The sequence below is a fragment of the Mustela putorius genome, unplaced genomic scaffold, assembly GCF_011764305.1.
Source record: "Mustela putorius furo isolate JIRA1106 unplaced genomic scaffold, ASM1176430v1.1 tig00000242_pilon_pilon_pilon, whole genome shotgun sequence".
NCBI lineage: Eukaryota > Metazoa > Chordata > Mammalia > Carnivora > Mustelidae > Mustela > Mustela putorius.
In genome coordinates this window covers 1,502,586-1,515,776 of record NW_025421325.1, presented here as the reverse complement: position 1 = coordinate 1,515,776, position 13,191 = coordinate 1,502,586, and the positions used below count along the sequence as shown (strand labels likewise).

The following is a 13,191-nucleotide window of genomic DNA, read 5'->3' as shown; positions in this document are numbered from 1 at the left end:
CTACCTACAGTCGACTATTTATCACCTCCCCCCACCTCCTCTTTCCTAAAATTCCATGAATCTTCACCGCTTCACTTTTTATCTTAGTTACTTGACTCTATAAGGTTTTATACCACCTTTTGTCCCAGAGAAAAACTTACAAGACTGAGATCCAACTCACCTTCCCTGAGAAGCCTTTCCAATCCCAAATATAATGCATTCCTTCCTCCAAGTTACCACGATATTTTGCTTATTGAACTTTCATACTGACAACTGAAACATGTGTTGCCCTTTTTCAGGTAGATACTGAAATCACTATAGGAGGGGTTATATCTTATATGTATCTCCCCATCTTCCTGAAACACACCAGGCATAAAATATTGGCTGTATTAGTTTACATCTGTACAGTGCATCACACTTAGGCATTTAATCCTTACTTGTTTCATAGATGAGGTAATACTATCCCAATATTACAAATGATTTTAAGTTCAGCAGCATTAAATAAGTAGACCAAAATAACAGAATTAAACACAGAAGACCTGAGACTTGCACCTGATTCTCCTAACACAATATCCAGTGCTCTTTAAGTAAAACCACACCACCTAGATTACTGTGACTAATTTCTATTGGAGTTCATTCCTTACTCTTATAAAAGCTCAAGAATGAAAACCTCCTTTGGCAAAGATTTGTTTGAGAATTTAAGACTCTTCATTAAAAAAAAATGAATACATAAAATGAATTAACTTATGATGAAAAAAGTAGTTCTTTACTAGACAATTCAGATAAATTGAAGGCTTATGAAACTAAATTTTATAGAGATAATAATATACACTGGTATCAAGTGAAAGAATGTATTCAGGATAGATATGCAGTTAATTGATATAAGAATGTATCTTTTAATATATTGTACATTTCATAAAATGCTTTAAGCCAGAAAAACTGTCCCATAGATTCTTTGCTGATAGCTCTTGTTCTCTCCATTATGAATATTGACCTCAAACTTGAAAGAACTGAATTCTCCCTCCTCTACTGGCCATTTTCTGCTCATTGACAAGCAATCATCTTTCCTGTGAAACAAACAAGTAACATTTTATTCTAACGGTAATGTGATACTAACACATCCTGAAGAGCACATAGGTGAAGCCTACGTACCTGGTCCCTGTTTTGACAAATTTTTTACAGATGGACAGAGGCTGGGAAAGAGGAATGGGAAATTATGCATAAAAGTTTTCAGTGATAATTCTGGCAAAGTCAAGTCAAGGAGCTCCACAGCGATTGCAGCTGCAGTCTGTTGGCTGCCTGGACTTGGCCAGAGCCATGAGAAACCTGAGGGGGGACCTTAACAAAAGTGCCCACTGGAGACGTGTGAGCATCTTCCTTTCCCTCTCACTGAACAGTACAGGCCATTGACCCTGCAGCTTCCAGGTACCACCTCAGTAGAGATCTTACTTCTGATATCAGGGACACAAAGATTCAGAAAACTTTGTAACGTGGACAGTCTTAGAGATTTCTAAACCTCAGAGACTCTGGTCCCAGAAAATCAAGGGACATCCCCAAGGTTACACCCAAATACAACAGAAGAGACAGTAATGGAAATTACATTTCTTACTACCAATCCAGTTTGTTTTCCAATTGCCATACCACTACCCACAAAAAATTATTTAAAGAAAGTAAAATTTATATATGCTTTTCAAAACCACAGTAAAATACTGCAAGTGAAAAGACTAGACATTTTTTTTTCCTTTACCATTTGTTTTTGCTTCTCCTGGACCTGTAAACAAAGAAAAAGTCAACCATGTACATTTAAATACATTTAAGGATAAAGATACTGTGTGAAGGACAGAAACATAATCTAGTAGAAAATGTGGGAAAATATGACAAAAAGAAGTTGAAATTTCTAAATCAAGCTATCTGAGAAAAATAAATGGAAATCAAATTACCAATACAGATTCTTCCAAATAATTGCATAAGTAATTATTGGTTACACCCCATCCCAATCCACTGCCAAATAACAAAGTCTGCAAAGTACTTTCTTAAAAGTTTTTATGCTCTCCACAAAACTTTCCTCCTCATATATCATGAGTAAAGAAAATTCCAGGAAAGAGGTATAAGAATATATATCTTGATTGTCACAATTTATTATAGTACCCATTTTCAAATGCATAGATTGAAATAACTTTAGCCCAGTTAAGTGATTATTATATAAGCAACTATTTACACAGAAAATATCATCTACCTAAGAATGATAAAGTTAAAACTTTATACCAGGTCAGGCTTGGTATCATATTTCACACTTCTAGAATTCCAAGGATAAATCCATGTTTCATCCACAGTAAATGTTCAATAAGGGTTTGATGAGTTTATGAATATTTGTAGCTTACAGCCATGTGCTTAAACTCAGCTCTATGTAAACATAGGATTGTATGTAAGCTCTTCAAGTTAATCCAGATGGCAAATAAAATCTGTACCAGAAATTAATGAAAGACTATATAGCCAAGATTCTATTCACACATTAGTCAATGTGCATTAAAAATTGTCAATATATTTTGGGTCTATTAAGCATTTTAGGAAATAGCCAAGAGAACAGTACCAAGAAATGTGTATATTAGTAATCCCTGTTACATTTCCAAATCTCCCTCACCTTTCCATTTGGAAATTTAACCTGTCAAATGCAAGATTTAGAGGACTTGGACTATGAATGCATTTTTATATATGACAAGAAAAAAGAACTTTATCTACAAACGTTTTTATAAAGATCATCTTCCCACAAACAAGTAGCTGCAATATTAAAAAAAAAAAAATCCTCTACTTCCTATTTTTTGGTACTAGGAGTAAAAATTATACAGTGTTTACTATGTTCCAGACAGAGTGATTTTCACTTTATGTTCATGTAATAACACCATGAGGATCATAACAACATCTCCATTTTACAGGTCAGAAATCTGAAGCATAAGAAGGGTTTTAAAAAGCTGCACACTATCACCATGTGGGGGAGTCTGGTATTAGAAGTCATGCCCATCTCACTCCAGACCCCAAGTTTTTAACAGGTGCACTATTTTGTCTCCCTGAATTCTTAAAAAAATATTTTGAAACCAACCCCAATTTTCAAAAATACACCTATCCAAGAGAGGGGGAGAGAGAGAGAGAAGAGGAAGCAGCAGCAGCAGCAGCAGCAATGTGGCAACACATGGAATTCCAGAGTTCTGGATTCAAATTCTGACTCTATCACTGGACGACATATGGTAAGTTACCTTGAAACACTAAGCTACAGCTACCATTCAAAACAGAACTAAGATATAAGGTACTGTCTTCATTTTCATACAGTTTTATATACAAAGCCCCTTCCACCATTGGAAATCTTTTTTTTTTTTTTTTAATTTTATTTATTTGACAGACAGAGATCACAAGTAGGCAGAGAGGCAGGCAGAGCTCCCCGCTAAGCAGAGAATCTGATGCTGGGCTAGATCCCAGGACCCTGAGATCATGACCTGAGCCAAAGGCAGAGGCTGAACACACTGACCCACCCAGGTGCCCCAGAAATCTATTCTTATTGTAAATTTTTTTTCTTATTATAAATTTTGTAATCTTGGAAACACTGGAGCATATCTTATTATAATCGATATCTTTTTTTTTTTTTTCTCCTGTCACAAGTTTACCCAGCAAATCTCACAAATCTCTTTCCCCACAGAAATAGAAGGCAACACAAACCCCTGATTTAGGTCATTAATTCTGCTATCCATTCCAAATGGCAAATCCTAACTATTCCTTCGCTGGTCACTGCCTGCAGGCCACAGTCTACCCAGGTATATACTATTTCTTCCCCTGAGACTAAAATGTCCATATAAAAAATGTACCCTTGGTTCTTAAGTTTAGAAAAAAAGAAAACTTCAGAAAAGGTAAGCCTGTTTCTCCACATTCTGTTCTTACCCATTTGTCTGAGAAAAAATACAAACAGGAACTCTTCCTTCTAGAATACAGGACAATTTGCTAAAAGTAGCATGTTTTCTTCAAAGAAATTGTAACTTAGTAAATATTATATAAAGTATATATTTTGAACATGCCAGACTTCCTAGTCTTAGGAGACCACACTGGAGTTCCAAGAAGTTTAGTTAACCCTAGGATCTGCTAAAGCTTTCAAGCTTTTGACCTTAGGGCTTTTAGACAAGTTAGGATTGAAAAGATAGTTATTTAAGAGCCTTCTCACAGCATATTTGTTTTCTCAAAGGCATTCACACATCATTTACATACATAATGTACACAGTAAACCACTTTCCTGCATTGGCTGCATTTGTAAGGATATTCTTCACACTCTTTATGGGCTCAAAATCATGCATTGAATGAATACTCAGACAGCAAATCTAAAGTGTGAAACAATTTAACACATACCACAGAGAACTTCAGAGCCTGTGCCAAGAATGGGACACTAATGACGGAATTCTGCTCAAATCTAACTCAACCTCTGCCTTACTCAACATGAAAAGCCTGCTGTCACAATTAAATACTTGGGACAACGGGCAGCAGTGTCTCCCTGACACTACTTAGCACTCACATATTTCTCTAACTCTATTAAAACTAGTGATGGGCATTTTTATTTGTCCCATACATAACTGGGCATTTCATTTGCAACTTCCCACACTTAGACAACACTCTTTTGAAAGGGACAATGGTCTGCCCTATATTATAGTTCATGCAACGGAAAATACTGGCCCCCTGACAAATTAGTAGATGGGTCATAAATGCAAGAATGTTGAGGGCAAGACGTATCCTCGCTAAAGAAAATCATTTGCCACAATGGATAGATGCCCGTGGCATAACACCACCACATCAATTTCTAGTCTTAATGTATTTGTACTGGCTGAAGAGCCAGTGCAGGCGATTCAAAGAAAGAAAGGCATCTGAAATACAGAACCAGGGTTCAAGTTCTCACCACTTAGCAAGTGCCATGGCAGCCCAGGCCCTGAACCTTTCTGAGTCTGTTTCCTCATGTGTCCAAATCGGCTAACAAAAATATTAATTGATGGAGACATGGTGAAGATAAGAGATCATTTAAAATGTTTAATGTGAAAATAGGAACTATGTTATTTTGACACGAGTCACAAAGGCAATTCCCAGTTAGGTGAGACCTATGGGGGTCTAAGAATTCATTCTCTAGAAAGCTCTCCATGTGGCTGTTTTCTAGTTATGTGTGATGTTCTTCCTTAGGATATTTCAAAAGATTGACTTCTACATATGAGGTATACTTAACAACACAATAATCTGAATACAAAACACAAAATATCATAAACTCTCATCTACTAGGTATTTTTGATCAGAAAGATGAGCCCAGAGGAATGGAGTGCCATCCTTTCAATATCACTAGGCCACAGAACTGATGCCAATGGGGTTCTCAATGTTGCTCAAGAATAAAGATTATCCTAATAAACACTTCAAATCATTCGCATGGCCAAATTAAAGAGTTCAAAAATGCTAAGATCGGCTACCAGGCCAGGGGCCATTGGAAGAGTCCCTGTGGTACCCAGTCCATGTGCTAACAGTTTAATGCAGATAAGAAATATAAAAAATGAAGCAACTATTGTACCCTCCTACACCTCCTGCCATCCCCAACACAAGAATTGTCATTAATTGGAGGTTCACAACATAGGAAAGACATCAAATGCCAATAGTAAAAATATGCTTTGTGTCTCCATCTCCACGTTAACTCCCCTGATTTGTAAAATGGTGTAGTGTGTTAAAAACTATTGAAATGTTGTTGTTTTGTTTTGTTTTGTTTAACATTAAGGTGCATGCTTTGAGTAGGATATTAATATACCACATTAGATTTTGTTTGGGAAAAATAATACATGTGAGAGTACTTCTGGCCATCTTAATGTATGGTTTCAACTTTTTACAACTATTAGCAATCAAGAAAGTGTTGTGTTTTTTGGTTTTTGGTTTTTTTAAAATATGGTCCATAGCAAATAGTTTAAATGTAAATTGCAAGAGAAGAGCTGAGTAAAACAAATGCCTCCTTGGTTCACTTTCTAGATTTCAATTAACACCTAATTTACAATACTTCTTAATACAAATATATAGCTGAGCTCCTTAAAACAGCCTGGCAGGATTAGCACACACTTTGTAAAGAGCTGACAAAACAAGCATTCCATTAGCCAACCCACAATGTCTCAAATTTAATAGTCAATATCCCATTTTCAGGGCTGACAATGGCAAGAACTAAATAAATAACCAAGGGATTCCCTCCCTCCTACTTTCTGGGAAAGAACACATTCTATGCAATTCATTCCATAGCTTTAAGGCTATAATTTTTTTTTTTTAATGTTCCTCCCTAAGCATCATTATTCAATAGATAACTAAAGGAAATAAACCACTAAAGCCATATTGCTAAATCATTCCAACGGATCCAGAGCTATGGAGAGGACTCTTCACTCCTTCATTTAGGAAGGATAAGCCCAGGATTAATTCCAGATCTCTGAATATTAAAGAACTGTAAGAGGCCTCAAAATTCCCCCAGTAGAGGATATCCTACATCCCCGAAAACCTTTACAGCCACCTGAACCTAGGCCTGGCCCAGACCTAGCTATGGGCTCAAGATGCTGCAGGGGGCTCTCCTACAGTTCAGGGGAGCAGCACAGCCCCTTTCCCCCACCTCCCCAGACACCAGATGGTCCCAGCAGGATGTGCAAGGCCTCATTTTAAATGGATTATTTACCTCTGTCTTTTCTAAGCATTCTTAGAAAAGCTTAGGGAGGTCCTAGTTTTAAATATTTTAAGCGGATCAGTCTAAGGTGATATTAAAAACAATAGATAATATTCTAAAGAGACAAAAGGTAATGATGGTAAATCACTAACACCTGTTATCATCTACCTGAGTTCTAGAAAAATTTAAAGGCTAATCTCTGTCCAATACACTCACTGATGAAGAGGCCTAAGAGATCATTAATGTGACTAATATTCTTAAGGTTGACAAAAATGTGATGTTAACTACAGACAAGTGACACTAAGTTTTAAATCAGGAGAAGCTGCTAAGATACACAAAAATAAGATTCTTACATATACCATAGGGGAGACAATATGGTTTTTGTAGAAGAAGCCATACATGGCATACATTAGGTTTTCATAGAAAAGTGAGCCATCATGCTGGCAAGATGAAAAACATGGAATTATATACTAACTTTCTCAAAAAGCCTTTGCGAGGCTCTTACACACTTTTAACTGTCCCACTATAGACTAAGGAGGCCTAAACAGGGAAGGGAGGACCCAAACACCACCTACTGAGCTAGAAATCATAAAGATTCCATTATTTACTACCCGAACTGCCTGAATGAAGGGCTTCCAGCTAGATTTTCAACTTGCAAATGACAGAACCCTCACTGGATGCCAAAAATGGGAAGATCTCAGGAGACTATGTGTAAATCAACAAACAAAAAGGAGCTTGAAAGCTAGCTGACTCTATATTTAAGAAAATATATTTTCTTAAACTGAGAGATATATTTAAGAAAAACTAGTCTATCTAATTCATACCTAGTAACAGGAACTGCCATTTATGGGACAAAAATGGACATGGATCCTCACAACAAGGGCTACAGAATCACTATTGGCAAATGATGAACAGAATTTAATTATATAAAATATAATGTTTCTCCAATCCTTCTGCAGAAACTTACTTTGGCCACTTCCAAGTTGGCATCAGAAGCATGAGGAGGAAAAAGAAAAAAAGAAAAAACAAGCTCTGAGGAATGAAAACTAAGAGAAGAGGAGCTGGTGAAGAGAAGCCACTGTACGAAATGCATTTTTAACATGAGCATTTGGCAACCAACAGAGGTGCTGACCAAGAAATATACGTTTCAATATTTAATATCATGAAAGAATAAAGTCAACACAGGGTTGAACATCAAATTCTAAAACATCATACCTAGGAGGCTGACTCTGAAGCTAGAAAAGACAGCACTGAGGACCAAAAGAATGAGAAGATCTTACCAAGAGATTATAAACTTATGAAAATCATCCCAAGAATTAGTATACTAGGACACTGGTACCCTGAATATAAAGAACAGCAGAAAGAAGAACCCTTTAGGAAGCCAAAAGCCTATTTCTAGGTAAACAGGCCTGCATATGCCACTCTAAAGGCAAATTTAACCTTGCAAGTCACTGACCTTTAATCATGTTTGGATTTTTTCCAGGAAAAGGAGACATTTACTCAGAAGATTCAGGATAGAAAGGGTTTTTTTTCAAGGTGTTCATACTTATCCAAAAGGATAAGGACAAACTTCTCGACAAACATTTTACGTCATCGGTCTCCTCAGCCTCTCCCCATCATTTGAAATACTAAATTCTTCCGTCCTCTTTATTGCATATTCTATTTTAAATTGCCTGAGCTTTCCGGATATCCCCTTAAATACAAAAAGAGAAAAGAAGGGAGGAAGGGGAAGTAGGGAATACAGACTTGGTTTATTGGGTCTCTGGTTTTCCAGGTAATCTCCAGACAAATCTGAGAGATTACCTTGCACACCAAATTTGCCCAGGCTCTTCCAGATATTAACACTCTGATTAACACCTATTGGAGCAGTACAACACTGAAACAGGATACCTCAGTCTCTGTTCTGGAATGACTTCCTGCAGCATCAGCTTCCCAGTGTCCCTTAGGAACCTTCTGAACTAGAGAGAGTAAGATTGCAAACTCAGGTGGCTATGTACTATGCTGAAGAAAGACAATCAGATATCTCTTTGAATTATCTGCATCTTTCTGTTTATCTATATATAGAAAGAGATTAATTACCTAAATTCTGTCCTAATGGATTGTAAATATATCTTAAGTTACACTGCACTAACTTACCTACTTTCACTTATACCAAAATGGCTTTCTAAGTGAAACTTCAATTAACACAAGGCTTCCTTTCTGTCCAATAGTTTCATGAACTTGAAATTAGAGTTCTCATAGGTATAAAAATTATAGTATTTCGCAAATATAATCTATTACTGGGATGAACATTAAAAAGTAGGTATGATACCTATCTTCAAAGACTTTATATTGTAATTGGGTTTGGAAAAGATGAAACTATCTATCTTCTTAGTCATTTCATGCTTATCAGATATGAAAGTCCCTGCATTTCTATTGGTCTAGATTCTAGGTAAACCTGGACAAACTTCTATTGTTTGCATTTCAAGGAAGGCCTCCAAAAGGCCAGCTAAGGATACAATGTCATTATTTTATCTATCTATCTACCTAATTGCATGCCAGATTTTGCTGACAGGAGACTTCAAATCAAGTTCTGGTTAATCTTAACAACCATTTGACCTTGTGGAGCATCTGTTTCCCTATCTGTGTAATGGGAATATTAACAAGTTTCATTATATTGGGCTGTGTATTGATCTAAAATAATGTACTAAAAAGTGCTTAAAATCTATAAAGCTATAAGAGAAGTTCAGAAAGGACACTTTATGGTCCATGCCCTCCTCTCTGCTCTTTGGAAAGGGCAGATCAAAGGTGACCCTGAATCTCGAGAGCACTCTCTCTGGCTTTTGTGTGGCCTTCTTTCACAGATCCATCCTCATATTTCTTATTTTAGTGACCTTTTTTTGACTCTTGTTTTGGGAGTTCAATGTGCTATTTAATTTTTTTTTCCCTGTTATTACAACTTTTGTCTTATACAGTGCCAAAAGTGAGGGCACAAAAAAAAAAAAAAAAAAAAAAAAAAAAAAATTTACTGCTCTTTAGCCAAGATGGCAAATTAAACCCTTTCATGTCACTAAATTTAAAAAGCAGCGTTGACCATTTAAAAAGTGATCTCAGATTTTAGATAAATTTCTCAGCTTTCCACTTGGGTCATTCTTATTTCTCTTTCATTATACATATACAATATACATATAGACACAGGTATGCCTCTTGTACTCAAAGGTTATGCTCTAAAATAAACCAGTATTAAAGGAAAAGCAAAAATTAAATGCTCTTAAAGTTTTTTTTTTCTTGCCCTAGATGTTTATTTGCTGAGAATAATAAACATTCATGCTTGAGGCGGATTTCAATACACATGGTGCAATCACTTAAATTTTAAAATTGAAAACATTCTTAAATAGAAAAAAACTAGTTATGCTCACAGAACCTTATTCTGGACAATTTCTAATATAAGTCTAAAAAACATACTTTCTGAAATGGTACTAGCTAATTTTTGACACTTCTTATATTCATACTTGAAATTAATGATTTTTAAAAGGCATAAACTTTTTCTTGAATCTGTATAGAAAACTGTATTTTCCTGAAATCAGGCCAATGTATACATATGCACTGTTTTTTTTCATATTAATAGCTGGTCGCATCTTTCATACAACAGAACCTCAGAATAGATGTTTTCCTAGACAATCTTTAGAAATACCACGTCATTTCTACTTTACCTAAAACAAGAAAATACACAATTTTCACCCAGTTACAAACATGATTCAAAATTAATTCCTCAATAAAAAGTATGTTTGGGGAGTTGTATGGTACTGAATTCTGGTTGTCCAGCCATTAGTCATCCATCACAGCAGGAAGGTGTCTTGTTCCACAAACCATCAGGGAAGGCCCGAGAAACTTCTGGTGGGATAGACTGAGTGTTAAAGGGGAGAGGAGGAAACTTATAAACAAAATAGAACTAAACCAGAATTCCGAGTTCCAGACTGACAAGTTTCTACTAAGCTACCCTAAGTTTTGAATAACTATCTCCAGTAAGCGCGCATGAAGAAAGATCTGATAACGTGCACAGAACACTCATAGGCCCCTGGTCAAAGCAATGTGTCATCAACGGTACAAATTAACAAGGGAATTTCCAGCATTTTCCTTCACCGTGTGCACTTCTCCTTCCTTTGGGACCAAGAAAGGTTCAGTCAGGTTTACCTAGCTATGAAAGGGAAAGAAATCGCAGTCACATCCGCACCCAGCCCGCACAGAATCCACAGACACCGAGGAACTCTGGATGCTTTGCCCACTCCCTTCCCTCTGCTTCGCCAAAGCCCACACCTCTAGAAGACGGGACAGAACGTGCCTTTAGCGTACAAACAACTCCGTGAAGTCGGCCCCAACAACCCCTGTAACCTTCCTTCCGAAGTCAGTCGTGAGTCCACAATGAATTCGGTTCACCTCAACCTCAAGTCCGCAGGGCCAGGAACCTGGAGGCCCCCGGAGTCCCGGGACACTGCGCTCACGTGGTCACCGGCTGCGGCACGTGCGGCTGCGACCTGAGGCGGCGGGAGGGAAGCACCGCCCCGAGCGGGAGGGGAGACCCGCCGAGGCGCTGGACGCGCGGGGTAGAGAGGAAGGTCCCGGGGCGATCCCGGACGGACGAGGAGAAGCTGAGCTTCAGGCCGTGCTGGTCAAACTGCAGTTCCCGGGGGGGGTGTGCACAGGAAGGAAGGCGCAAGTTTGGATGGGGTAACAACTTGGAGCTTTTTTTTTTTTTTTTAGGTTTATTTTAAATGGGCAAAAGCATTTGATTTCCATCTAGCGTGAGAGTTTCCAAGGTCGTCACAATCCCCTTCTCGCCTGGATCCCACACTTGAGATCCCTGGCAAAAGAGGGAGCAAAGGTGTCCCGAGGTGGCAATTCCATCCCCGCCCATCTTTTGGGGAACTCTAACCAACTCGGTCCCAGGCGAACATTGGGGAACCGCACCCTGGAACGAAGAGGAGGTGTAGTCCCCTCAGATGCTTATAGCCCGCTGAGTGCTGGTATTTAAAACCCACGGCAAGCCAGCTGTGTTTACGGCTTATTCCATTTTGCTGGGGGAGGGGAAGGGAATCCGAACTCTGGACATTTTTTCCCAAACTGGGAGCCGGGAGCTTGGCATGCGATCCCACTAGCACAGAACTCCAGTCAACTCGGGCCGTGGCGACTGCCACTTGGGGGTGGGGAGGAGAAGGAAAGGAGAGCAAGGATGGAGCGACGGAGGGGCTGGTGAGAGGGCGAAGGAAACAGGTGAGCTCCCACCGCCAGCCCTCGGAAATGCAGCGCGGCAGCCCCCCGCACGCCACAGTCCCGACGTGGAGAGGCACTTACCGGCTTTACAAGGGTCCTTGTAGTCTATCGTCTCCGCTTTATCCTCTTCGCTCCCATCAAAAGTGTAGTCATAATCGAGTCCAGCGCAGACCCAAAGCTCCCCGTAGAAAACAATCCCCGAGGCCACCAGCCACACAAGCATCCTCGGGGGAAGCGTTTTCAACCCCATCCTCCTCCCCTGGAGGAAAAGGAAGGGACGGGACCGGGAGGTGGAGGCGTCCGCGGTCCGCGCTGATGTGCGGCGCCAAGGGAACCGGTGCTCCCCTCCCTGCCGGGAGGCTCCTCAGCGACCCTGGGGTGTTCAGGTGTCCGGAGACATGCGGGTGCCGTCGGGACAGTAGGGAGGGCAAGAAGTGCCTGTTACCCCCCAGTTGCAGGGAGAAGTTGGCTAGAGGCCTGCGGGTGGGCGGAGGGCAGGTAAGGAGCTCGGCTCCCGGAGACGGGGAGGGGCAGCTGCGGGCAAACTCGGCTCTGGCGGAGCGGGCGCTCGCTGCCTGCCAGGTCGTCCTTCTGGCGGCCGAACTTCCCGCGGCCGCGGCTGGGCGAGCGGCACCCCGCCGGCTCAGCTGCCACCGAAGCTCGGGCTCCCGCGCCGCGCCCCCGCCGCTGCCAGGACCCGGAGGTAGAGCGCGAGCTGCCGCCGCCGCCTGCGCCCGCCGCCGCCGCCGCCGCTCGGGGAAGATGAATCCGGTCTGCACATCAGCACATCTGAACTGAAAGGGGAGACCGAGGAAGGGGGTGGGGGGCAGGCATTTCTACGCCGCGAGACCTTAGAAGCCTGCAGAAGCCAGCAGAGCAACTGACTGAAAAGAGCAAAAGTGTGAGGATTTGGGGATGCATCGTTTCCCTGCCCCCCCACCCCGTCTTTTTACCCTCTTCCTAACTTGAAAAAAAAAAAAAAAAATCTTCGCAGCATCTAACCCAATCACTTGCATCCTGCTTACTTATTCATACAATCAGGGTCAGGATCCGGGCCACAGCCTCCACTCTGACTTCTTTTGATAGCCTTATACAAACAAACAGACACGAGCGCGCTGACAATTTCATTTATATTTTACCAAAGATAAAAATGAATATATTATGTATCTGCGTCCGCGAACAACGTTTAATAGATGATGTACGTGTCAGCCAAGAGTGCCAGACCGGGGGTGGCGCGAGGGATCGTGATAACTTAGCTGCAAACCTTT

General features: G+C 40.3%; 1 protein-coding gene across 1 annotated transcript in view; it reads right to left on the bottom strand.

Moving 5' to 3' along the window:
- Nucleotides 1-12,802, bottom strand: part of TLL1 (tolloid like 1) — a 214,031-nt gene extending 201,229 nt beyond the window's left edge. Inside the window, exon 1 of the mRNA XM_004779539.3 lies at nucleotides 12,005-12,802. Coding sequence (XP_004779596.1) covers nucleotides 12,005-12,173 — 169 coding nt within the window. The 5' untranslated portion in view covers nucleotides 12,174-12,802. The remainder of the gene's footprint in view (nucleotides 1-12,004) is intronic.
- Between the last annotated feature and the right edge of the window lie 389 nt (nucleotides 12,803-13,191).